Source organism: Pocillopora damicornis, chromosome 10 (assembly GCF_964200805.1).
Source record: "Pocillopora damicornis chromosome 10, jaPocDami1.2, whole genome shotgun sequence".
NCBI classification, from domain to species: Eukaryota; Metazoa; Cnidaria; class Anthozoa; order Scleractinia; family Pocilloporidae; genus Pocillopora; species Pocillopora damicornis.
In genome coordinates, this window is record NC_142679.1 from 15,992,999 (window position 1) to 16,018,908 (window position 25,910).

The 25,910-nt window shown below is 41.4% G+C and overlaps 2 protein-coding genes, 1 non-coding gene and 1 pseudogene across 5 annotated transcripts in view; 3 read left to right on the plus strand and 1 right to left on the minus strand.

Annotated features, from left to right (window-relative positions):
• LOC113679305 (integrator complex assembly factor BRAT1) lies at positions 1–7,614 on the plus strand. Of its 2 annotated transcripts, none has more exons than XM_027196262.2 (10): positions 1–478; positions 1,340–1,736; positions 2,295–2,456; positions 2,579–2,771; positions 3,288–3,389; positions 3,677–3,851; positions 4,332–4,432; positions 5,167–5,443; positions 5,826–5,992; positions 6,483–7,614. In XM_027196262.2, exons 1-10 carry the CDS (start codon positions 37–39, stop codon positions 7,287–7,289), a joined length of 2,823 nt encoding a protein of 940 aa, XP_027052063.2. In that variant the 5' UTR covers positions 1–36; the 3' UTR covers positions 7,290–7,614. The 2 variants fall into 2 exon arrangements, with proteins under 2 accessions (XP_027052063.2, XP_089041982.1); XM_089185856.1 differs by having other exon boundaries at positions 3,294–3,389.
• Positions 7,612–25,910, minus strand: part of LOC113679307 (intraflagellar transport protein 140 homolog) — a 26,695-nt gene continuing 8,396 nt past the window's right edge. The window contains exons 14-33 of the mRNA XM_089185855.1: positions 21,335–21,452; positions 20,737–21,051; positions 19,754–19,841; positions 19,605–19,645; positions 18,885–19,108; positions 18,332–18,509; positions 18,087–18,170; positions 17,802–17,908; positions 17,271–17,366; positions 16,707–16,839; positions 15,811–15,882; positions 15,624–15,695; positions 15,149–15,222; positions 13,249–13,303; positions 12,665–12,847; positions 12,006–12,203; positions 11,314–11,526; positions 10,489–10,655; positions 9,823–9,964; positions 7,612–9,057 (exon numbers count right to left, since the gene is read on the minus strand). Of these exons, the coding sequence (XP_089041981.1) occupies positions 8,833–9,057; positions 9,823–9,964; positions 10,489–10,655; positions 11,314–11,526; positions 12,006–12,203; positions 12,665–12,847; positions 13,249–13,303; positions 15,149–15,222; positions 15,624–15,695; positions 15,811–15,882; positions 16,707–16,839; positions 17,271–17,366; positions 17,802–17,908; positions 18,087–18,170; positions 18,332–18,509; positions 18,885–19,108; positions 19,605–19,645; positions 19,754–19,841; positions 20,737–21,051; positions 21,335–21,452 (2,785 nt within the window). The 3' untranslated portion in view covers positions 7,612–8,832. The remainder of the gene's footprint in view (positions 9,058–9,822; positions 9,965–10,488; positions 10,656–11,313; positions 11,527–12,005; positions 12,204–12,664; positions 12,848–13,248; positions 13,304–15,148; positions 15,223–15,623; positions 15,696–15,810; positions 15,883–16,706; positions 16,840–17,270; positions 17,367–17,801; positions 17,909–18,086; positions 18,171–18,331; positions 18,510–18,884; positions 19,109–19,604; positions 19,646–19,753; positions 19,842–20,736; positions 21,052–21,334; positions 21,453–25,910) is intronic.
• Trnam-cau (transfer RNA methionine (anticodon CAU)) lies at positions 13,653–13,724 on the plus strand. Its single transcript has one exon. It is a non-coding gene; the product is annotated as a tRNA-Met (tRNA).
• On the plus strand, positions 21,485–25,868 carry LOC149039118 (uncharacterized; annotated as a pseudogene). Its single transcript, XR_016180652.1, has one exon. The product of XR_016180652.1 is annotated as an uncharacterized LOC149039118 (transcript).

Genomic DNA, 25,910 nt, shown 5'->3' on the forward strand with positions numbered 1-25,910 from the left:
ATTCGAGGCCTCCTTACTCGAAGGACCACGCGCGAAATGGCTGGAATCGAGAGGAGGAAAACTTGGACGGAATTGTTGCTTTCGTTGTTTAATTTACTCGTAGACAACGCCGATGGAGTGATAGATGACACAAGCTTAGAAAGAATACTTGAATGGTTAAAATGTGTGTGCCAAAATGAACACCAACTTCAAAATCTCATGCAGTGTGGAACGGTGGAGTTCATGTCAAAAGATCATGTTTTCACCAATCCTGAATCAACAGCATTCTTTCTCAGATTATTGGGATTTCTTGTTTCCAGAACGGAGATCTTTCATTCTCTAAAATGTAGCAAAGATGGAGACATTGTTTCACGGCTTTTAATGAGGCCCAGGGATGAACCTCACTTGTGGAATGAGGGAATTGTGAGAAATGGCTATTTCCAGGCATTGATTTCTCTCACAGAGCACACAGATGGAATGTTCTGGCTTAAAGATTCAGGTGAAAATATGATTATAATTGATAGGAAGGAGGCGTCACACCCAAACAGTGAATTTGCTCCTGGGGGAGTACTTCCAACTGATAGCTAGGCTAATATAATAATGGATGGGGTGGCATTTTCACAGCTGGACAGACTATAATGGGATTATATTTTTAATGCAGTGACTAGAATAGGGTCGCGCATTTTTAGGATTTGGGGGATAAGAAAATTCTAATTAGTAAAAATTTAAAAATGGAAAGATTTGCAGTTAAAAAGTTACCATATTACCAAAAGTGAGTAAGATGGGGTCTATAATTGGCCAAAGAATAATGGGGTAAGGGTTCTTGATTGGCTTGTATCTTGAGGATTTGCCTCTCTTGCTACAGAGCCACATGAGAACCTGCTTTCAGGCTGTATATAAATGTTTGGTAACCAAAGATTAAGGAAAAGGATATCAAGTTCTCCTGACCTTTCTGGTAAGAGTTTTTTCTTTTTTTTTTTTTTTGAGGAAAAAAAATGAATTGACCCTTTGATCCCTAAGAGTGACTAGCTGTAGCATCTTATTTCTCCCTGCAATAAAGGAAATGACCACCAAGTAAAGAAGTTCTTGATTGTTAAACAAATTCTCCTTGTCAGCAGCTTGGGAAATGTGAAGAGAGCAGTATAGGGAATATGCATAATGATCTAAGGGTGTAAAGGATGATGGGAATCAATGAAAATAAAAATATTCTGTAATGTGAACAAAGTCTTAGAGTTTGAATAGAGAAATAAGGACAGTTATAAGATAGATATGGGAGTTAGATACTTGTGGTATGGGATTTCTATTTGTCAATAATTGTCTGTCAGATGATAACTGTCAGTTGTTTGTTGGATTTATTTAGGTTCTGTGATACATGCATTAGACTGTATTTCTGACAGAAGCATGTTTGTGGCAAGTTCAGCCAGAAAATTCTTAGTAAAGTTTATTATTAAGGAGAGTGAATGGATAGCAGACCAACAGCCTCACACACAAGACAGCTTCATGGACTGCAGTGATCAACTCAAAATTATCATCGACAAGATTAAATTGATGCTTATTCCAGACATTTCACCTTCAACAACCTCAGAAATTGCTGCTATTGAAGTTACAAGAATCTTGTTATATGAGAACTCTGTCCATGGACAAAAGGTTCTTCAACAAAACAAACTGTTTATGGATTGTTTGAATTTATTACAAGTGGGAGATTTGGGGGTATGCCAGAAACTTGTTGATATGATATGCGAGATATCAAAAAACAGGTAAACAATCATGGTGAAATATGTGACAGTTATGTCAATTGCCTGTTTGAAATATGCTTGTATCTATCTATGCAATGGACTAGCATCTCATCCAGGGGGAGAGTTAATTAGCTCTTTGTAATATGCTAGCATGTATCTATGCGATAGACTAACATCCCATTCAGGGGGGAGTAAATATAATCCTAGCTCTGGCAGGGTGGGCCAATAGGCTCGATTACAGACTCCACCTTTACACTTATCTATCCATTAACTAGGGAATAAGTGAATTATGCCTCTGAATTATGCCTCTTAGCTCCTAAACCAGCCAGAAGTAGCCAAGAGCATAAATTATGACAATTTTTACTTTTCCATCGCCTCCTAGAAGATATTTTTATTGTCCTGCATCATTCTCCTTTTGACCAACCAAATCCACCCAACAGCACATATCAGTATTATCATACTCCTCATCATTGAAGAACTGGTAATTGCTTTGTTTGGCTTGTGGAGTTCAAATTGGTTCTGTTTTACTTGTTTGAGCTTAATTTCTGTCCTGTCCCTAACATGTCCATATGTTTTTAGCACATGTCCAGTGGATTGGCATAATCTTACCACCATGGAAAATACAGTCACAACAGCATCAGAAGTCCTTCTTGGGTCATGTGTGGATCTTTTTAAGAGAGGTCTCATTACTACAGGGCTTGAGCTGGTAGCTGGTTTAGGCCCTTGTCAAGAATGTTCCAGGTACACACTGGAAGTCATATTCTTATGTATGTTCTTCAGTATTTAATCTGTGAAGTAACCTTGTGTGAGTTGCTCAACTTATAATTCTCTCCTCATACTTATCTTGATGGGTTTTGTCTTAGAGATTTTCCACTTCACTGGTTGGAAGTACTGTTTGGTTTGGTAGAGTTACCTCTTGATCTTGTCCTTACTCAGACGTCTTCGAACATTGATGAATCCCAGAATGGCTGTTGTGCCAATGGAAAAGATCACACCAACACTGATCTTGTTGATGGACTGCTGTCCTTAGACCATCAGAAAAGATCCTTTGCTAAGGTTTGAAAATTGTCACACTTTTGGATAGCGCTTATTATATCTTAAATGCATTTCCAAATAGACTACACTTTTTTGTTACTCCATGTTGTTTTCTCAGGGCCTAGGGAAAAAATGTCTCTCTCAGTAAGTACCATTTAAAAAAAAAGCATTTTACCTTGTGACATGAAGCTGAGCTCTTCAGTTATAAGCAGGGTTTCTCCTGGCTAGCTTTAACCCCTTTATACCTAGACATCAGTATGCATATTCTCCATTCTGTTTCCTGTACATTTCCTAGGTGCTGACAAGGAGAATTTGTTCATCAATCAAGAGCTTCTTAAGTTGCTCATCATTACCTTTATTCTCCTGACCTATATGTGTAATTCAGGGTGATATTGTGAAGAGAAATTAGATGCGTGTCACTCTCATTAGATCAAATAAGTTAATCCACTGTTTTGGGAAGAAATTGATTTTTCTCTGACATATTGCCACAAATCATCTAGTGACAATCTTATATCTACTATTCTTTACTTAAAACAGCAACAGTTGCAACATACAGTGCTTCCTTGGATCAAAGGGAGTTCTTCCACCACTCAAGTTGTTTGTCAAGGACTAGCTGCAGCCCAACAGCTGATGCAGCAGGTAACTATTCTACAGGGGTTGTAATGGAGTGCGTTTTTGTACTGTACTTATAAATTTCAATTATGCTGCCTAATTAAACCATTTGCGCATAAACAAAGGCTTGTTTTTTTAAATTAGAATTTGAACCTTAAAAAGAGGAACCTTTTCCATTTCATACCACGGGTATTTGATCATATTTGTTAGTTTCAGAGTAATAACTGTCTTATTTTTGTGGGTCAGAGAGGTTGTCTCGTAACTTTTCTATGCATTTGATTTTATTCTTTGTTTACTCTTTTTACTTATGAAAGGCCTCCTCAAGACATATTTCCCAAGTGTTACACTGGCTAAAGCTCAGTATAAACCTCCTTCTCAACTGCATCAGTCCGAGCGACCATTCAGCTGTGAAGTTTCATGGCAATCAGAGAGTTCTCAAAGCCTTACTGGAGTTCATCGTAAGTTTTGCTGAAGTGCAAAAATCAAAAGGTAATCAACACATGTAAGGTTTAAGTGTACCGTGAAGAACGATCAACAGCTTGCAAATTACTTGCTTTTGGCCTGTTCCTTTATGAAGCTTTATTTAAGGTAGCAAGGAGGGGCGGGGCGGTCTTGATCCCGTTTCACACACGAGTTTTAGAAAAATTAATGCGTCACGTGCACTTTAGATAAATCTTTCAGGAGTCACGAATTTAAAAGGGAAACTTTCAAATCTCACCTTCCCTCGCCTTTCTGTAAAATTCCCGCTTTCCGTATTAATTCTGGGCCTAATCACGCGTCATTTATGAGCCCTTCGCCACTCTCTTTATCGAGTTCGACAAAGGTCGCGCTTGGGTTTTTACGCCGGTAAACTGATGAAAAGTGCAGTCTACAGTCCAAAGTAGTGATGTGTTCTGAGTTTTTTTTTTTTTTCTTTTTTCGTGTTCGGCTGAAAACTTACCACTATCTGTCCATTCTACTGTTTTTTAGACATTCTTGAAGGCACAGAATTCTTCATTGTTTACCAGCTGTTTGACGATGTTGTTGAGGCGTTGTTACAACTTATCGAAAGTTCCGAAACAAGTGAAGCTGTAAGTAGATGATTTGTTTTATCATCTGAGTTTATAGTGCAAATTGGCCACCGTAAAGAGTTTTAAAAACTTTCGTTTCGAGCGTTAGCCCTTCGTCAGAGCCAAGCTGTAAATACTTTGTTTCTGCTAATCGATTGGTACGTTTTCTACGGAGAGCCCCAGAGAACAAATGCTGCTTTTGGGTCGACCTTTCGGTCGCTGTATTGCTTGTATGAGACATAAGGCCGTTGAATTATCATATGACACGTTCGGCCCTGCGCGCGCAATCCTATAGAAAACTACATTGAAGTAGACGTGTGTAGAGCCGGACGGATTGACATTAGCTTCTCTGGAAAAAGGCGTCTGGACTTTACTCGCACGGCTTTGTTGCAAAAAGAAGATCATTGAAATGATAAAAAGAAGTTGAACTTTTCGATGAATTTCGAGTTTCTTGTTCTGACTTGAAAAAATAAAGAAATTTTTTTTTTATTGTGGAATCTTTTTTGTGGTCTTCCCGCGTGCATCCGACACGTCTTTCTCATCCTATCTAATTTGAAACAGAGTTTTCGAAATTTTCAACACCTGGTGGTCGTATGATAAGTTCTTGATTGACTCAGTTTGGTCGGGCGAAAATTATTTGGCTCTCGGTCAAAACGTATGGACTAAGCGCATTGGGCCCACTCGGTCATCAAGAACATAGTGTGATGTCTCCTTGAAAATCCTTATGAGTCATTATTTGTTTGTTGGTTTTTAAGGTGACATCTACTTCCTTGAAAACACTCGGAAAGGTGTTTGGCGCCGCCAAGCCAACATACATAACCAAGCTTTTCAACAACAGCGACATACAAACAGACAGCGAGATCCTTGGTGAGAAACGAGCAAGGCTTGACCATCATCTGCAGAATTCTAACACCAAAACATCAAACCGTGAAAAGCTTGCTTTCATGCTTTATCGAAGATTGCGAGACTCGAGTTGGGAAGTAAGAGATTCTACGTTGGAGTTCGTTGCTGATCTAGTGCAGTTAGACCAAGGTAAGTCCTACATGCATGCACTGGAACGAGGCAAGACACCGCGGCATCGGTAACATGGAAGTGGAATAAAAAACTTTGCAAATGCCCTTGCCTTCATACTTTAAAGAGAACGTAAATTCCAAAACTTTTTTTTCTCATCGGCGAGTGTTTCTAGTTTTCTTTGACTTATAACTTTGTTTTATCTCTCAAGGAAGTTGTAGTACCAATCTCACTCGACTCGACGCGTGTGGAAAATAGAGGAAGACTGGGACGAGCTAGTTTGTGAGGGTGGACCTGAGGGTGGACCTGAGGGTGGTAAATCTCTTATATGAACAACCCCCCTCCCCTTCGTGCAAAAAGAAACCTGCACTTGTTTTAAGAACCGATAGTTTTTTTTCCTCAGATTTAATTGAGGAGTTCCTCTGTTTTCACAATATCCCTGCGACAGTGTGGAATACTGTAAATGACAGTGACAGCTACGCCCGTGCCTCCGCTCTCCTTGTCACTGGTTCCCTGGTCTGTCGATCAAAGTTGTGGACATCTCTTCTTCAAAATAGTCAACTATCAGAGGTATTTTCCGGCTTCAATACCTAGCGTTACTTATCTGGGGAAATTGATAGTATGTGTAAGTGTCAGTAGTAAATTTTTGTCGATGACATATCCTGCCGTTCTTGAACATCCATCAAGCGTCGATTGAAAAAACAAACACTCTTGTGATTTCTTTAAGTCAATTTTGAGGCTCGGCGACCTCATTATTTATCGCCTTTGGGGGGATCGGAGGAGTTTTGTTGTGTGACATTAAAATTTACCTGATTCCCTTCTAAGGCTCTGTAGTATTCTAGTGACCCCCCCTTATTGGTAGTCAATTTTCTATATTACTCCCTTTATACTCTGTTGGCGACTGACTCTCTCCCCCCTCCCCCCCCCCCCCCGCTCTGTATCCCCTGGGAACCACGTGATTCCCCCAAAATACTCTGATCCCCTCTCTCTCTTTCCCTCCCCTCCCTCCGGGCGATAAATAATGATTACAAAATTTTGTGGCTACTTCCGTTCTCAACAGGAACTCATCTTAGAGAAGCTCTCCACGGTTCTGGTAGAAGACGAAGAGGCCTTCCCACGTCGTAGAGCTATGGAATGCTTAACTTTGTGGACAAGAAAACGTCATCCCATTGCTGTCCGAATCATTCGCTCCAGCAAGGGAGTGAAAGACCAATCACCGACCAAGGGAAGTCCGACATGTGATGATATTCAGGACTTACAGCTCGGAGACCAATCGAAACAAGTAGGAAAACAATCGGTAGCTGCAGAAACAACATCGAGGTATGGAATAATGACACAAAGAATCTGCCGCGCTTGTCAGGATTTTGACTGGGAAGTCAAATTACGAGGGTTTGAGTTCTGGGAAGCAGTTATCTGTCACATTACTGGTTTAAAACCTAACAAGGAAAGCACGAATACACGTAATACGTGTGATGGTGAACGTTTGAATAAACAAGATGTTGATGAATGCCTACGGGTTCTTTTCGAAATGGGGGCGTTGAAGATTTTTAGTGAAGCCCTTTGTGATTGCGACCACATGGTTTGCGAGAAATCTCTTGAAGTGTTAGGTATTATACAACACATAACAAATCAAGATAACTCCATCGTCGAACAATGGATCAAGACATCGGGGGATTTTCAGGAAGCTCTGGGGAATGGGTTTGGTTTGGAGAAGTTCAAGGAAGTTTTACTCGAAACTGATCTAGCATCAGTGGCTCTATCGTGTGAAGCCGCTGACAACGCGCTCAGATCTGATCCGGTTTCTTTGCTAGAGGACGTTCTCTTGGCAGCTAGACATCACGAGGAAAATCTTCTGGACTGTTACTAATGTGATAGCTATCTTTCTGAACTCGACGTCGTTTCCAGGCTCTCTATTCTTTCCACAAGGAGACAAGAAGAAGAGAGAGCCTAGGGACTAGGTTCCAAATTTACCAAAATGAGTTTTTAATTAAAGTCTTTCACTCTCAGGGTCTAAAGAGCAATTCTCCTAACTGTCCATTACGCATATCCTATAATTGTAGCTTTGAGAAATTAGTGTTAATTGCAACCAAATCCCTTTGCTAATATTTCTCCTTCTTATAACCTTTGTAAGGATATATGCCTTGTTGGTCTTTCCAGGGAGTTTGAGGGTTAAATAAATCAAATAGAAGTTTGTTTCTGACCTTTTTATTCACCCACTAGCCTGAAGCACAACTGAAATTTCTGAATAAGACTACGCACAGTCCTTGCTTTTCGGAGAGGTCCGTTGCTCAAGTCGAAAAAAAAAAAAATCAGAGAAAATAACAAACTTATGATAGTACACCGCGCGGAACTCTGCGTTAACACCTTTTTCACAGAATGTTTTACCCACGCGACGGACTCCGCCGAAAAACAGGGACAACTCGTATTCTAGCTCCGAATTGACGGCTAATTCACTTGTGCATTAATCGAAACAGAGAACATAACTTCATACTTCTAAACATACCGTGGGTTCCATTTCACCGAAAACCACAAGGCAAAAGTTTGAAGTACTAATATTCTTTATTCTTACATATTTACACGAACATTTGTTGTTTATGAATAAATAACTCCTATCATGAAGTGAGAAGAAACGCATGTGACTTAAATCGGCAGCTAAGTAAAGAGATAATTTTTTTTTGTTATGAGTATTTTAACTAAATTGCTTTAAAGTTAACGCAGTTGCCATATCATATATTATTTTTTAAGAAAGAAAATCAACAATTAGAAAGTACTTATGTTGTCCAAACAGTCCTGGTACTCGAAAAAAACAAGGTTGGTAACTCAATTTGCAAAGCCAGAGGTTCTGACCTAGTTTCCTTGTCTGACTAAGTTACAATTATGTACACCTATCGGTCTAAATATCTACATAAAAAATCGTCGTTGTTGGGTGCTTTCTCCTTAAATCAGTGAACTGAAGACTGACTTTAGTAAAGTTGGCTTTGTTCTTAGCTCCCAAAACTTTGAAATTTCCTACCGCACCATTATTTGACACCAACGAATTATTTAACGTTGGGTAACTTCTCACATTCCGACTGCTCTCTTCACAAGGACTTCAAGGGCTTGCAGTGATATCTTTTCTTTATCGCTTACTTTAACGTATCCTAAGCCATTCGGATGAGATCGGGTTGTCCGTGTTACAATGACTTCCAGCAGCCATTCTATAAAGCAGTTATTAACCCGTTCTGTTACTCCTTCCTTCAGACCCTCTTATCCATCAGCATTGTCGTATCGGCGTCTTCCTACCCGGCTACATCACAGCGCAGAAAATGTTGTCGTTCCTCCTTTCAAAACATATTATCTGACGGCGACAACCACTGTTACTTTCAAGCTCATTCCAGGCCCTATCTTCTCTACTCGTTCCAGCCTGGTACCTAGTAATCATCATGTCCATTCATTAGATCCTCTTCTACTTCTTCTTCAACCTCCTCTCCTTCATCTTCGCCCAGTTCCCCGCGGATGTCTCGTTCCGCGCCCATTCCTCGCATCAAAGGAGCTCCAACTGCCTTGTGGGTCGCCTCTATAGTCTTCATGTTTACGTAGTAAGCCATGTTCACGTTGGGAACACGGCGTCTCATCTCCTCCATCACAGAGAAAGCCTAAGGAGAAAGAACGCGAGAAAATGGTTGACGTAATGAAACCCTTTACACCCTAACATCAGTATGCATATTCTCCATACTGTTCTCTATAAATTTCCAAACATTCTGATAAAGAGGATTTGTTTAACAATCTAGATCTTCTTTAGTAGGTGATCTCTTCTTTTATTCTAATGACCCTAATGTTTGATTCAGGAGAAAGGAGAAATTAGATGCTATTGTCACCCCTAAGAGTTATAGGGTTAAAACACGCTTTTTCTCATAGTCACCTCTAGGCGACTTTAACACATAATTTGGTCGTCATAAAGAAAAATTCAGTTCCACAGAAAAATAGGCTAGAAATTGTTTATGGAGATATCTCATGGCTTGATACTCGACGACTAAGAGGAAAGAATCTGTTTACCAACTAAAACGACAGAGCATTCAATAATGTTTTATGCAAATGTTTATCTCAGTTTAACTTAAGATCGCAAACATAACTTTACAGCTTGCATCACGACCGTCAAACACAGGTCGCCAAATTTGCAACTTCAGCTGCTAACGCAGTCACCAAAATATTTCTCTATACGCCAAGATGACAAAAACAGACGCAACTTGGGAACGCTGAAGAGATTTAAAGTGGAAATGAGGTAATGTTCACTCCAGTTTCGTTTGAAAACAGACCTGTCTTCATTCCTGACTTGGTCTTTCGTCCACAACTGTCTGGTGAAAACAATCACCGAAAACACACCTCACTTTTCAAAAGACGCTCTTCAAAGTGGTACTTACCTTAGTATAGTTTTGCTGTCTTGCGTAGTGTTCTATAATTATCCCATATACGTCTCCTACACGTACAGCTGATTCCAGATCCGGCTCCTCAAGTAGAATGTGACACTGTTTAATTGCCTCTTCTGGGTCCTCGTCGTATGATCTACAACATCACAATTTGAAACCAGAATCATACAACAATAAATTAATCAAAACGATTATCGACATGTTGTGATTGAATATCTAAACATAGAAAGTCGTCAGCAAGAACAAACACTACAATGCTCTGATGAGCTTTACAAGACTTTAAGAGGAAAATCTTCCAGGTATCCCAATTTTGAAAACAAGGCCTGACTACAACACCGGAGCTACGTTCCCTACACTTTGCGAGAAGTGCGTAGGCTCTTTAACGTCCTTGCTAACCAGTACAGAGAAGAGACAGTTTATTGTGCTTATCTGAGAAGACAAAGAGAACAAAGTAGCCACACTGATCGAGAGTGAGAGGGGAGAAGGGTGATTATCCCCAGCCCGCCACGCCGCTACGTTCAATTTTAAAGAACTTAAAATAACTTTTCAATGCGTCTCTTTGAAGGACGTATCGTAAGATGAAAACAAACCTGACGATGGTAGAAAAGGTCAAAATGAGGAGTGTTTTCCACCTTATAGGATATGACACGACGTTCTCACCTTCTTGCTTGTACAAATTTCTTTAGAAAACCTATTCTTTGTTTCAGGACAGCCACCTTCTCTTCTTGATCCGTAGGGTTTTTCGTTTTGGCTTTCGCCATACATTTATACGCTTCTGTAAGTGCCCCGAGAGCTTTGTCGTAGTTTTGATACTCATCAATTTCCACCTAAAGCAAAACAAAGTAAAACAACAGTCCTTGATTATACTTTTATTTCTGAATTATCTACAATTTTTTTAAGGCCCGTGGGTAGCCAATACTAGTCTACGCGGGCCAGTTTATAGCCTACGTGTACCCATACCCTTCCCCCCAGGGAGAAACGGGGGAGAGAGGGTACCGCTACAAGTACACTAGCCAGTCTATAAATATCTAATTACAAACAATACGATACAACAAGAAAAAAAATAAAAAAATAAAAAATTATTTAAGAATTGAAAAAGGAGGGAAAGAATGAGGGGATGTACTGTAAAATGATCATCTTAATAATAATCTTACATTACACATTTTTTTTCTTTTTACCTCTTACTTTTCACTTATGTCCATCAATAAATAAATCTACATCAAAAACAGTGTTTTATATTTTGACTTTGAATGTTCCTTTTTTGGGGGGTAGCATGGGATCTCATTCCACAGTACCGATACCACAGCACCAATTCTCGATCTTATTTCAAGTTTTGAGGGCTTTACGTAAAAACTATTGAGGGTAACAGAGCGTATGTTGTAAGAATGAACATTTTTGTACAGCGACTGACAGAGTCAAAAGGAAAAAAAATTAAGGCGAGTACTGAGGCAATGACAACAAAAGAGAACAACACGATAAACATACCTGCGCACAGGCGTCGTAAAAACTTGCCAGCGAATCGAGCGCTCGGCCTTTGGTGTAGAAAGCTATAATGTTCTTCATGATCTCGGGATCTTTGCGCCAGTCTAGAGACTGGAGATAGTTGGCAGCCATTACGTAAATTTCCTTCTGTCTGGAGACACCAGCAAAGAAGATGATTTTCTCTGTGTCGCCGGATTTTAAGAGAGATTTCATCGCCTAGGACGAAAGAAAAGTCATTGTAAGTTTCAAGCTACTCATATTCAGTGATAATCTTGCACAGTGTCCTATGACAAATTTTCTGCGTTACTCTCACGATCTTTCTTCACGACCACATGAAAATTCCGTTATGAAAAAAAAAACAACACCCCCACCTGGACCCCATTCTTTCCCCCAACCCCCCCCTCCAAAAAAAAAATTTACCACTCCGATTCAGCCACCCAACCTAACTAATTGCGATAAAAAGAATGGTTGCAAAATACATTAAGGGCATATTAAAGACCTCCGAAGCAAACAGGGCCAGGGAAAGGGCAAGTCCAATTCTTCCAACTTCGTTTGGTGGGACAACCAGCTAGTTCGTTCTAAATTCACACAGCATTTCCTTATCGATTCAGGCGGCGAAAATTCAAGACCTTAGCTTTGTCTCCGAAAAGGTGTTGCTTTAACAAGTCAAGTCCCCTTTGTTTCTGCCCACTGACCTTGATTTTGTTGCCAGCTTGAGTGTACTTCTTGGTGGCTAAGTGGTATGATCTCTGATGCATGCAGCAGTCAGCGATCCTCTCCAAGAGTTTGTTTCTGATTTCCGGATCGGAGCCCTTAGGAAGCGTCATCTTCTCTGCCAGCTCCTCTGTGATTGTAACGTTATGATTCATGCACAGATCTAACGCCTCTGAGAACTGACAAAAAGAGACCAATATCAATTCTTTCCTTTTTTAAAGCGACAATGCCTTTTTTTCCTTAAGATTCGAAAAGACGAGTGTTTAGGGCCATTTTGGCGGTAAATTTTTCTCATTGTAACTTTAGAGCAGTTTTCAGTTGTCGAAGGTATTGTAGGATTGCTTTGTTCTTGCTTTACTCGTATGTGATTGGTCCAGAAAACTTGCGCCACTTTCCTAACCAATCAGATTAAAAACTAGAACCAATAGCGATCTGGTCACTTGCGTTTTCCCGCGCTTCAGTTAGTTTGTTTTTCCTACGAGTCCTCATTGGCTCCTGGTGATATTTTCCTTGCTATGATTGGCTGTTATCATCGCTTTGGTTTTGGTTCAACGACACTCAATCAGAAAGCGCTTTAAGACGTATCACGCAACGCGATAAAAGACTGACACACCGAATATCGAAGGCTGTGCTGCATTACCTGTTTGCCAACAACCAACAATTCAACAGCTTTGTCGTACTGTTCATGTTCCAAAAAGAACTTGGAGCATTTGTCAAGCATCTGAGGGTCCGTAGTCTCGTCGAGGTCTTCAGCTATCACTTGTAGCGCCGCAAACTGCTGAGTTGCAAAGCACAGATCCAACGCTTTGGTGACATTTCCGCCCTAAAAAAGAAAGCGATCGAAAGTCATGACATCAAGAAACTATATTGCTACGACCGACCAATTTTGCGAAAAGCACGCTTGTCAATCACAATAGATATCAAAGCTTTTCTGATATACAGTAAGTATGGGAAAACTTTCGTCCAATACAACAAAAGTTGTGAGAAAATTATACTCAAACTGAGGGCCGTCAAGAACGCAAAAAGGACAAAAATTATACCTTTATCTTCGTTCTTGCAAAAAAGAGGAAATACACAGTTTCCTACAACAATATTCCCTATAACTTAGATTGTTTTGAAAAAGCCGTTTTATCTCAAGCCTGAAAGATTTTTTTCAAAACGTTTGTTAACGTTTATCCTGGTTTAAATGCTTTAAGAGGCAACATTTTTTTAGATAAACAGTACCTTGTGATATAGCATGACTGCCTTATCTTGCATGTTGGGATGGTTCTCATAGTATCTGTAAATAGAGAAAAAATTCAGAACAAAATTTCAGCTAAAAAAATGCAGGCCCCAGACCTTTCTCGAAAGAATTAAACGCGTCAACAGTAAACCACTGTAGTAAACTTAACTATAATGATTCCGCAACGCGAATTATTATTTTTTTAATCTTAAACTCTTCCACTCACAAGGAACTTTAATTAATATGCAAAACAGTATTAATCTTAATTTATTTCCTTCCGCTGACAATTCACGTGATAATAGCATTACCGCATAAAATATGCAAACAGAGGATGATGCAACATTACGATCTCTTTCATCACAACGTCACATTAAATACACAAAATTTGCTGTAATTTCGCGACCGCAGCAGAGTGGCGCAGTGGAAGCGTGCTGGGCCCATAACCCAGAGGTCCGAGGATCAAAACCTCGCTCTGCTAGTAGTTTTGTCCAAAACACATAATAATTTTTTCCTTTTACAAGTACATGTTCCATGTCGTTGTTAGCTTTCTGAGAGTCGTGGTAAAAAAACCAAAACAAGACAGAATTTGAATAAAACTGAACTTTCCTTTTCATTCTTTTTCTCCTACACCTAGAAAACGATTATTCGAGACCTCTACTGATGAATATGTAACATTTAACAGCGTGAAGCAGGAACTAAGCGGCACTTTGCAATATAAAAAGCTTTGGAATGATTCACTCATCAAAATTCCCATTTTTGTCGTTTAAAAAAACATAGACAAAATTGGATGACATTAAAATGTTAACCGTCAGTGCGTCGTAGACCTAGAAAGTGAAACGAACTTGACGGAAGAGGAAAAAACTGAGCTCCATGGAGACATAGTAAGCTTCCGCGAGAATCAGCGACAGAAAGTGCGCTGTTGTCTATCCTAGTAACCCTAAGAGCTCGATTTTGCTCATGCCAATATAAAGCTTTTCTTCACCATGAAAAATATTTATATCACAGTAAATCTACATAACAAAATTGTCATAACAGCAGAACGACCTTGTGATCTCTCCATAACCTTTCATATTCTTTTTGTCCCGAAAATGCACTGAAATGGAACGAAAGCTGGGCACACTTATAAGAAAGCGGGCAAACCACTGACAGATACTTTGGTTAACGTGTGAAATAATTTCATTCACGTTCTTAGAAATTGCGGGTGGCAAAACAGGAAGCATTTTTACGTCAGACAGGCAATTGTAAATATGTTTAGCAGAGCGGCGCAGTGGAAGCGTGCAGGGCCTATAGCCTAAAGGTTCGAGTATCAAAAATTCGCTTTGCTACAATTTTACGAACAGTAATTTTTTCCGCTCTCATCTATTCTTCGGGACAACTTTCGAAAAAAATTTATATTTTAACCCGGCAGTAAAAGGGTAATTTTAATTAAAATTCTTCTTAATGCTCCGTCAAAGTTGTCAATGGATATTCCGCCGCTGGATATTCAACCAGGAAACCGTGTGCAAGCGTGGAATTACTTTAAGCTACTTCCGTGAACATTCTAGTATGTTCTGTCAGAAGGAGAATTTGCGAAAGTGAAACTTGTCGAGATTCGAACCAAATAGCTAGTGCATGCAGATTTGGCATCACCAATCTGTGACAAAATCCTTGTTTCAGTTTTAGAACCTTGCGAAAATCGAGGTTATAGCTTCGCTATAGAACTGAAGAAGGGACTTCTGATAACAAACAGCATCCTTTGCCGTCACGCAACACGGGAGGGAGAGAGAGAGGGAGCGTATTGCGTAAAAAGACCAATCAAGGCTCGGAGGAGACTGGGGGCGAACAGCACAAAAAGCGCCCGCTAAAGAAGCTGCTACAGTCCAAGGTTCTGAGATGTATCTCTGATAAAACTATATATCTAACCTTGCTACATCCAGCATGTCTTGCGGAGAGCTAAGTAGCGCCAGATTCATCAGTTCATTATCCATTCCATGTTCCTGAAAAATTAAATGAGCATGAGTCAACCGTTCGCCATTACAACTGGTCATCTCTCTTTGTTGCGGAGTCACTGAGGCATTAACAGAATAGTTGCCTCTTGGGGACCGGTCATTGTTCATCGTCTGGGATTGGGGGGTTGGGGGGAGCGGAGAATTTGGTTGTGTCACGATAAAATTTACCCCCCCCCCTCACTAACAGTTAATTTTCTATAGTCCCCACCTTGATATTCTGTTGGCGACGACTCATCCCCCCTCCGTTCCTCCTAAAACCTCCCCCCCCCCAAAAAAAAAAATCTCCCCCTAGCGAACAATATGACTCGTCCCTAAGTGTTCAAACATGTCGTGGTCAATTTATTTCAATCCCTTTTTTTGTCATCTACAAGACGTTTTAAAAGTGTCACCTTCGCAAGTCGTATCGCGTTGCTATAGCACTGAGCACGCGTGTAGAAGTGGATAGCCTCCTTAATTTTCTCCTGAAAAGAAAATAATAAATCAGATATTACAATCTCTAAATATCTTTTTCTTGGTGATTAAGATACTTTCAAGTTTTCAGTTTAGATATTTTGACTCTTATCAGCTTCCACTAACCTGGTTTTCGAATTGTCTTGCAAGATGATACGACGCCGCTCTGTCGCCTGTTTCGTTGCAGATTTCCGCAGCCTGGGGAGAGGTATCTTGGTGTTAGTGTTAAATATTTGTGATTAATGATACTTTGATACATGGCTGCACACATATAAGACCCATCCTAAAATGAGACATCGCTCCTTCCAAAAACTGCAGGAAAAGTTGCCAACACCAAACGACGATTGGTTACGCTTTAAGCCACTTAGCCAATCAAAATCCCAAACCCACCATGTAACTGGCGTCAACGCGGGAAAACATACGTACATAGAGTGACGGCTCCGGCAATTCTTTCCACCGGTCAAAGGAGTCACATCACAATATTTGCTTAGAAATCTGCGTCAATATTCTCCATCCTTAATGATCTTAGTTTCCTATTGGTTTATTCTTGCCTCTGTGGCGCTCATCTTCTCTAACAAACTACTAATTAAATACTAAACGATAGTTTTTAAGGACGGAAAACAAATTACAAATCGGTCACGGTTTCCCTTAAGCAAAAAATTCTTGTTTACCAGAATTGGTCATTTGGAGCATTTTTCAAATGAGTGTGGAGAAACCAAACCACAGTGATCCCAACTAGCAATCAATAATAATAATAGTAATCTTTAATGAGGATGCCAACGTCACGAAGTGGTTTACAGAAGGGTCCTCAAAACAAGAGTTGACATCATCATTAACCAATGGGAACTCAAAGCGAAAATAGGCAACCTGCTTGAAGCACGGAAAAACGCGAGTGACCAAGACGTGATTGGTTTCAGTTTTGCATTTCATTGGTTAAGAAGCTGGCTCCAGTTTCCTGGACCAAACGAAAATTGCTCCGAAATTCGTAAGACACTCTTACTTCACAACAAGTGTTTCTGTACCTTTTCTAGGTTGCCGCAGTAACAGTAGACTCTAACCAGTGACAAGTTGTCACGTGCAGCTTCATAGAACTGAAGCGCTGTTTCCATTTCACTTGTGCTCTCCATGTACTGCGCCCACCATTTACGCAACTCCCTGAAAAAAAGGTTTGGTGAACACGACAAGTGAACGCCTTCGTTTGGTGCAAAGTCATTGAGCCAACAACGAGAAAATTGCCTCTAAAGTCGATCCTGCTCGAAACAGGTTAGCCTGCAGTGCAGGCGTCTTGGTCGGGCAAGTTTCTAATGTTACAAACTCGCAACCGTTTTCTCGTCCGTTTACTCGATCCGCACCCCTTCCCAACCTTAATATAAATTTCTATCTCTCCCCAGCCTTCTGCAGCCGTAAAAATCAACGATGGTAGCTATAGTTTTCACCAAGAAAATTCTGAGCGCTCGCACGCCAAAATTACGCCTGCTCTACAGGCCAGAAGCACGTTTTCACAAATTTTGTTTGTGAGGTAAATTTGCTTCAATTGAAAATAAAAATGACTTTCTCCATCACACTCAAAAAAAAAAATTACATACTTGTCCTTCGTCTTCAGGATATAGGCTTCTAATTGTTGAGGTTCCTCCAAAAGCATTCTAGGTACTTCAAACCGGTGTGTGTCTGCTTTTTCAAAACTAAAAGGCAGAGTCAAAAACACGAAAATAAGAAAACCGATTTGCGGCTAATGTGGTAAATGGGTTGGGAGACAGGAGGCTACCGTAACCCTTCAACTCCAAGAATTGATTCATATGTAACTTCTCCCTATAATATCCTTACATTATCCAGCAAACAGGTAAGGAGAATACCCAAACTTATCAGGTGGAAGTTTTATCTTGATCTAACGCCAAATTCTCGTAGCTGATTTACATGGAAGTGTGTAGTAGCTAGAGGGGAGAATTAGTAATCAGATCTTAGGAGTTAGAGTGTTAAACTCGAGGCGTTAAATCTGGACCGTTGTTTTTGAGATTAACATCTTTGTCATGTAACAAAGCTAAAACGAAAAACTACGAAACAAAATCAGGTTCGTTTGCACTTGCAGAGAAATTTTGTTTTCCTTGAGATCAACTCACTTGACAATAGCCGCTGATATATTCCCTGTAGATTCTAGGTGTTTGGCGTAGTTGTAGTAAGTCGTTCTGAGGTGAATGCGATCGTGAAGCTCAGCAACTTCGATTGCCTAACGAAACAAGTTTTTACATTTTATAACGAGAGTAAAACAAGGAAGCGGAGCAAACATCTTAAACTTGGTCGAAAGAAACAAATTTTATAAATCCACGACTTCGGTTTTTCAACCTCGTTTCCAGAGAGAGGGAAGAAGAGTCACCTTTGGGAACGAGGTTGTCAAGTTTTCTAACCTTTGTCCACTGATTTGATGCTTGGTAAAACTTGTTTAGCAAGTCGTAACGTGAAGAGTTCTTCAAAAGTTTCTCTGCTTCTTCCTGTTTTAGAGAAGAGATAAGTAGGGATTATGTTTCGACCATGTAATGAGCACTGAGATAAGCAGTGTTGTAGCTCTACCAAGTTCGTTCGGTGTACTTTTTGCTTGAGAAAACTTCACCTGGCGGGAAAAGCTTAAAATGACTGTCAGCATTCAACTTACGGTCATGCTGAGTTGTATGGCCAAACATGCAACTCTAGCGTCCAATTCAGGTTCTTGCTGTGCCTCCCTCAGCGCTCTAGCGGCTCTAGCGTTGCCCATGTTGCCTAAACACACAGTGGCTACGTCCAACCGCTTCGTCTTCACACACATGCGAGCCATGTTTTCCCAAACTGATTCGCTGTAACAAAAAAGAAAGATCCATTCTTGGAGCAGTTCCTTCATTTCTGGCTCTGTAAAAAACTGTACCCTTCGCCTCACACTTGCTGCAAACGTGCAGGATGATGAATATTTTTGCGTAAACTGTATGTGATCATTGCATGAGTATTTTCAGCAAGGAAACTTTTAAGTAAACCCTTGCTAAGAAGTATCTCCGCCATCTTCGACTCCTAGCATCAGGGGTGATTGGGGATAGAAACAAAGCTCCACTTGAGGGTTGGCGGTTAGGCAAGAAGGGGGAAAGGGTGTGGTGGGGTAGAAAGTTGGACCCGCAGTCTTGTACTTGGTGTTTTCACGTATAGTTTCGTGAATCTGCCATCAAAAATTTTACTCCAACCTTTTGATTAATTTGATCGCTTTGAACGCTTCATCCATGTTTCCAATGGCGGAAAGGTAGCTAAAATTCATCATAGCCTGTCTAGCCTCAGCATCAGCCTTCTCCAGTCCAATGAAATCTCTCATGGTGTGTTTGATCACCATGTGGTGCTTATCAGGGAGAGGAATGTTCGTCGCTCCATACGACGGTGGGTCTGGGGGTGGGGCACTTTCCAACTCGCTGCTCTGTTGGTTCAACAAATGATAAAAAAACTGAGTACTGACAGCAGAATCTTATTTCATTGAACGCAAAATAGAATAGAAGATAAAAAGTGTAATTGACGTTAAAAGGCGTCAGATTTGACTTAGCGCATTGTCAGCGCAAAAAGAAAGAGTTTATCATTCTTTATTACAATGGGGAAATAACTGGTGGGTATTAAAAATCTTGTTGCAAGGTACCTAAAAGATAACTTTGTCCCAAGAAAAACTTCCCTCAATTAGTAGCGCAGTTTTCAGTCCAGTTCTGAAAGTCATCCGCCGAGGGTTTAGCATTACAAAGTTATGTGATTGGTATAGAAAACCCACGCTAGCCTCTTAACCAATCAGAAGCAACTAAAACGATTAGTAGAAGACGTTGAAAAACAGCTACAGGCGTTCTCAGAGAGTCATTTTCAGAACGATTATATAGCAAAAGTTTGACGACTCAAGAAAACTGTTCCAAGAAAAAATCGTCGAAACTAACCTTAACTAGGTAGAAGTAGGGCACTTGTACTCCTAGTAAACCTGGAAAAAGAATTTAACCTCAGAATCCATGAATTTGCAAACACTGAGAAACAAACAAATAAGCAAAAAGATTTTAAAACCTTTGAATGGCTATGGAGTAGAACTTACTGAAGTAGGCTGAGTCAATAGGGAAGAAGTCCTGTAGCAAGATGCCGTTCTCTGGAGTACTGAACAGTGATATCACCAATACATCACTCTGTTGAGAGGAAAGTAAAAACATCATGAATCACCCAGTACATAAATATTTGATGTTGCTAATCACACAACGCTATCAGTTAGGCCATCTTTGTTTCATTAGAGCCAATTCTGAGGGACTAGTCGGGGAGGAGGGGGTGGGGGAGGGAGGGTTGCAGGGAGGGATCCCATGGTTATCAGGGGGAACGAGGGGGGATTGGTCGTCGTTGACAGAACACAAAAGGGGGACTGTAGAAAGTTGACTGCCAATCAGGAGGGATCATTAGAATACGGGCGAACTATCTCATTGGTTAAGTATATTTATACAAGTCGTTCAAAACTCAACAACAAGAAAGGCTCGTATTTTTACTACATAAGGATACCAGTCGCCCTCATCGCCTGAAGAGGACTAGCAGTATGCAGTAGTAGAAACGTCGTGAGACAAACGATTATACTTCTCTTTTGAAAACAATGATACCAATAGGTCACACCGAGTGCTAATCTCTTTATTCGCTATCCATCACGGACTAATATAAATTTACTCGCGTTTTAACACAAAAGCTGAAATCTGATTGACTACGCAGCTGTAATTTATTCCATGATACATGTAGATACTGAGTAAAGTAAGAGGCCTAACAGAGTACGGCTGTAAACAAAGTAAGATAAAAACATGAGCCTGTCTCGTTAAATTTTGAACGACTAATAGATTTGTACTGAGACAATTTGATTATACGCCCTCGATTTCAATGCGTGATAGAAATCCCGAACTAATAATCTAATTGTTAAATATATAGCGAGTACCGAAGCCAATCAGACTGCAGCATTTGGGAAAGCATTCTAATTGATTTATAGTAATTGTTTTTTATTTTTCTGTCTTTCAGCCAAAAAGAGAAGCTCTGGATGAATAATGTACCAACCTCTCTACTGGCATCGGCAGCTGTCGCATTTACAGGCTTCTTTGAGGACGATTTGTTACTTGTTGCTTCGTGTACCATTCCTGGAATGTGCGCAGCCTCACAGACTAACAACTTGGGTTCTGAGGGATCCCAGAACATAGACGCCGGTCTCCTTCCTGCAATTTCCGCAGCCAGCTGCTCCCTATTCGTGAGATCAGTGCTTTCTTTATCACCTTCGTCCGCTCCAGTACCTTGGCCCGTGGCGAAGTCAAATGATTGAAAAGCATCGAGTTCTATGTCCCACACATAAATTCTACTATCAGGAGAGTTATTTGCCTGGAACAAGCAAGCCAAGATGCATTAATTGAATAATAAGAACAGATCTTTTTGTTTACAAACTTCCACCAAAAAGAAGATCTTTCAGGTCATTAACGATGTCCACGACAATGTTCAGATAATTTTGCTTATGAATATTGATCAAAGGTGCCGTGAACTCATTGGTCTTGTATGAGGTCAAGTTGTAAGTCCAAACAGTGTAGACAAGAAGACTGTAAATCCTTTTATTGCTCAGGGAGCAAAAAGACAAATTTTCAAAGTAAGAAAATTTGGGTCGTCTCACCTTATCACACATGATGCTGACTTTTGTGCCATTACAGTTGCATCTGATGGATTTCAGTTTGCCAATCCCAGCTATACTTTCTTCAAGAGACTTGGGATTGCAGTGCTGTTTGGCTTCCCTACAGATTTTTTTTTTTTAAAATAGTGTGAGAGATTATTCAGCGTTAATTGATTTCCGGTTGACTTTTTGCGATAAGTGACAGATGATTGAACAATAGGATCATATTATATATTTAAATTGAGAGAGACCAGAGCGTGGGACAGAGAACGGTGAGAGAGAGCGGGAGATTAGGTTGATTTTATAAAATAAAAACGTGAAGTTTCGGAACATAGCAGATTCTTTAGTCTCATTTCCGACACAGTGGCACCTCCGACGGGACGCGCGAAGCATGGAGGAACTAACCAAAGAAGCAGAGGCTAAATTGCAGATGTTGCTGTACACTAATGGAAAAACACGTGGCATTGTGGAAAAGGGAAACATAGGAGCGGTCGCGCGACATCGCGACAACCTACAAGCATTAGTAAAAGAAGTAGACGCGCTTAAACTAAAGGTTGAACAGACCATGTTCAAGGCCGGGAAAAGTGCAGAAGACGTTGGAAGTTGGAGCAGCAGCATTGAAGAACCGATCGCCGAAGCTGACGAAGAAGTTTCGCGACTAGAAAAATGGCTCGTGGAGACGAATGGAGAGATCGAACATCGAAAGCACAAGGACGAAGAAGAAAGGAAAGCCCGTGCTCGTGAAGAGGAGCTTAAATTCGAAAGAGAGCAAATGGAGATGAAGCTAGAATTCGAACGCCAACTGGAAGAGACCAAGGCAAAACAGCAACCTGTTGAGAAGGTTAATCAGACTGAACAAAGGACAACAAAGCTACCGAAACTACAGATCACAAAGTTTAATGGGACGTATGAAGCATGGCTGCCGTTCTGGAACAAATTTCAAGCTGAAATTGATAAAGCAAACCTTGCATCTGTGACCAAGTTTGCATACCTAAAAGAGCTGGTAGATCCAAAGGTTCGAGCGGAGATAGACGGACTGCCTTTCACAACAGAGGGCTACGAAAGGGCAAAGAATATCCTCATCGGCGAATATGAGAAAACGAGCGAGATCGTGAATGCGTACGTCCAGAACATCGCGAATTTGCCTGTCATTACAGGAACACAACCTGCGCCTATCCACGAATTTTACAAGAAGCTCGTGTACAATGTGCAATCTTTGGAGACACTGGGCAAATTGAAAGACGTCACTGGAAATGTAAGGAGTGTGCTCGACAAACTAAAGGGTGTAAAAGCAGACCTAGTGAGAGGACAAGTGGACTGGCAGGACTGGGACTTCCCACAGTTGATAAAAGCTTTGAAAAGTTGGAAGGAAATCAACCCCATTGGGAGCGGCGCGGATAATGCGGGGAAGCAAGGTGCTAAATTCCGCGATCGCGAGAAAACATTTCACGCAAACGAAACTACGCCAACACAAAGAGGGTGCGTCTACTGTGACGCAACTGACCACAGAGCTGTGAATTGCGACAAGTTTGTGACAGTTGGAGACCGCAGGAAACAATTAGGACTGAAACAGCTTTGTTTTAACTGCACCGGAAGTCGACACCGTGCTTCTGAGTGCAAAAGCCGTTCTGGCTGCCAGATCTGCAGTCGAAGACATCATACGTCGATCTGTGACAAACATACATCGCGAGACCAGCTGATGACCACAACGAGCGCAGAAAGGAAAGGAGTGGTGTATCCTATGGTAACAGTTGACGTGAACGGTGTTAAATGCCGAGCATTGTTGGATACAGGAGCTGGAAGTTCCTACGCTTCATCAACGCTTCTGAACTGCTTACATATGCGCCCTATCCGTCAACAATTCAAGCGCATTGAAATGATGTTTGGTACTTCAAACAAAGCGATAGACATCTATGGCCTACAAATTCGAAGCGTTGATGGTAAATTCACCTTAGAAGCCGAAGTAAACAAAGTCGACCGCAATGAGTTGTTGACATTGGAAAACCCAAAATGCGCAGAAATCGTAGCTCAGTTTTCTCATTTGAAGGGCGTAACCACAAATGATAACGACGAGAAAGCGATGTTGCCTGTTCATCTGATCCTTGGAACAAACGAGTACGCTAAGATCAAAACAGGGGCAAGACCAAGAGTTGGGCGCTCGGGAGAACCAGTAGCAGAATACACGAAGTTCGGCTGGACGATCTTGTCACCTGGAACAGAGTTGGATCTCAGCAACATGTTGTTAACTCAGACCTCCGCAATTGATTACGAAGAATTGTGCAAGTTAGACGTCTTGGGGTTGAAGGACAATCCAAGTGGAGACCAGGAAATCGTTTACGAAGAATTCAAAGAGCAACTAACTAGGAGTTCAGAAGGCTGGTACGAGACGAACTTGCCCTGGAAAGAAAATCACCCCCCCCCCCCCTACCGAACAATCACACTGGAAGTTTAAAACGTCTCAAAAATCTCGTGCGGAAGTTAGAGATACAAGGCGAGCTGAAGAGGTACAACGACATTATCCAGACTCAACTGAGCCAAGGGATCGTAGAACACGCTGACGAGGTGGTCAAGGACGGAAAAGAGTTCTACATTCCTCATAAAGCGGTCGTGCGCGAGAATGCAGAATCTACAAAGATACGCATTGTTTATGATGCTTCTGCAAGAGCTAATGCAAGTGTCCCCTCACTCAACGAGTGCCTCGAAATCGGCCCTCCACTACAGAACCAGCTTTGGAACGTGCTGGTACGAAATAGATTCTATCCCGTGGCAATAGCTGGCGACTTAAAACAAGCATTTTTGCAAATTCGCGTCCGAAGAGAAGACCGAGATGCCTTACGCTTTCATTGGATAAAGGATCTGGCAAGCAAACAAGTAGATACCTTGCGATTCACTCGAGTACTTTTTGGTTTGGCACCGTCTCCATTCCTCTTGGCCGCAGTTATCAAAGAACATCTACAGCGATACAAAATGGTGAACCCGGAATTAGTAGAGGAGATAGAGCGCAGTATGTACGTGGATGATTTAATCAGTGGTGGGGAGACAACAGAACGAGCGTTAGAAATCAAGATGACAGCCACGACCATCTTTGGTGAGGCGACCTTCAAGCTGCACAAGTGGCATTCCAACGATCGGGAACTAGAAGTTGAAACTGCGACTGTAGATGAAGAAGGTCAGAGTTACGCCAAACAACAACTGGGAACCAGAAAGGGCGAATCAAAACTGCTAGGAGTCCCCTGGGACAAAGGAAAGGACGAAATTCAAGTCAGCTTCCCGATTTCAACCGCTGAGCCGACAAAAAGAGGTATTCTTGGAAAAGTCGCAAAAATCTACGATCCACTCGGTCTGGCTTCACCCGTGACCCTCTCCGGAAAAATGCTCTACAGAGACGCCTGCGACACGAAGATCGCGTGGGATAGCCCCTTACCAAGTGACTTACAAGCCAAAACAGAAGGAAAGGCCTATCTTGCATTGTACGCGTGCAGTCTTACCCGAGGATTATTCCTGGAAGTACTACCAAACCTGGCAACCAGTGAATTCCTAAGAAGTCTAAAACGGCTCATCGCGCGCCGTGGGCGTCCGAAGAAGATATATTCCGACAATGGCAAAACCTTTGTTGGCGCCGAGAAGTGGCTCAAACAAGTTATGCGTGACGAGAAGACACAAGATTACTTAGCACATGAGAACATCAAGTGGCAATTCAACCTCAGCCGCGCCGCTTGGTGGGGAGGACAGTTCGAGTGCCTCATCGCACTGGTAAAAACAGCTTTAAACAAGACTATCGGATGCGGAATGTTGACCTGGACAGAGCTGTGTAAAGTGGTACTGGATGTGGAGATTGCTTTGAATAATCGCCCTTTATGTTACGTCGAAGACGACATACAGTTACCCGTGCTTACCCCTAACTCACTGCTATTTCTTCGATCAAACCAGCTACCAGAACTGGAACCACACCATCTAAGAGAATTTGATCTGCGTAGAAGAGCTAAATATTTGCGAAGGTGCAAGCAGGCTTTGTGGACCAGGTGGACTACCGAATATTTACGAGGGTTGAGAGAACGACACCGGATGAAACACAAGGGTCAAACCACGCCCTTGGCCAAAGGAGAGGTAGTCATCATCAAGGACGAGGAACGAAATCGCAATAAATGGAAAATTGGAATCGTGGAAGATCTGATTTCGGGACGAGACGGAATCGTTCGAGCTGCCAAACTTCGAGCGGGGAAAGGAACACTTGAACGGGCGGTACAACACCTTTACCCACTGGAGCTGTCCTGCGATCGGGAGAATGTACAGGCTCCTCTGCAGCTCAACCCTTTAGCCCCGACATTCAGGCCCAGGAGGGATGTAGCGGTAGCCGCTCGTTATCGCATTCAAGATGCGAACGTTGATGCCGATTAGAGATATTTAGGAACACTGAACTGATATACTGGACTAACTTTCTGTTTCGTTCATTGAATTTCAAATTTTATCGAGCGCGCCATTCTAGTGTTTTTCTCCGTTGAGAAAAACAGGGGAGTGTGTGAGAGATTATTCAGCGTTAATTGATTTCCGGTTGACTTTTTGCGATAAGTGACAGATG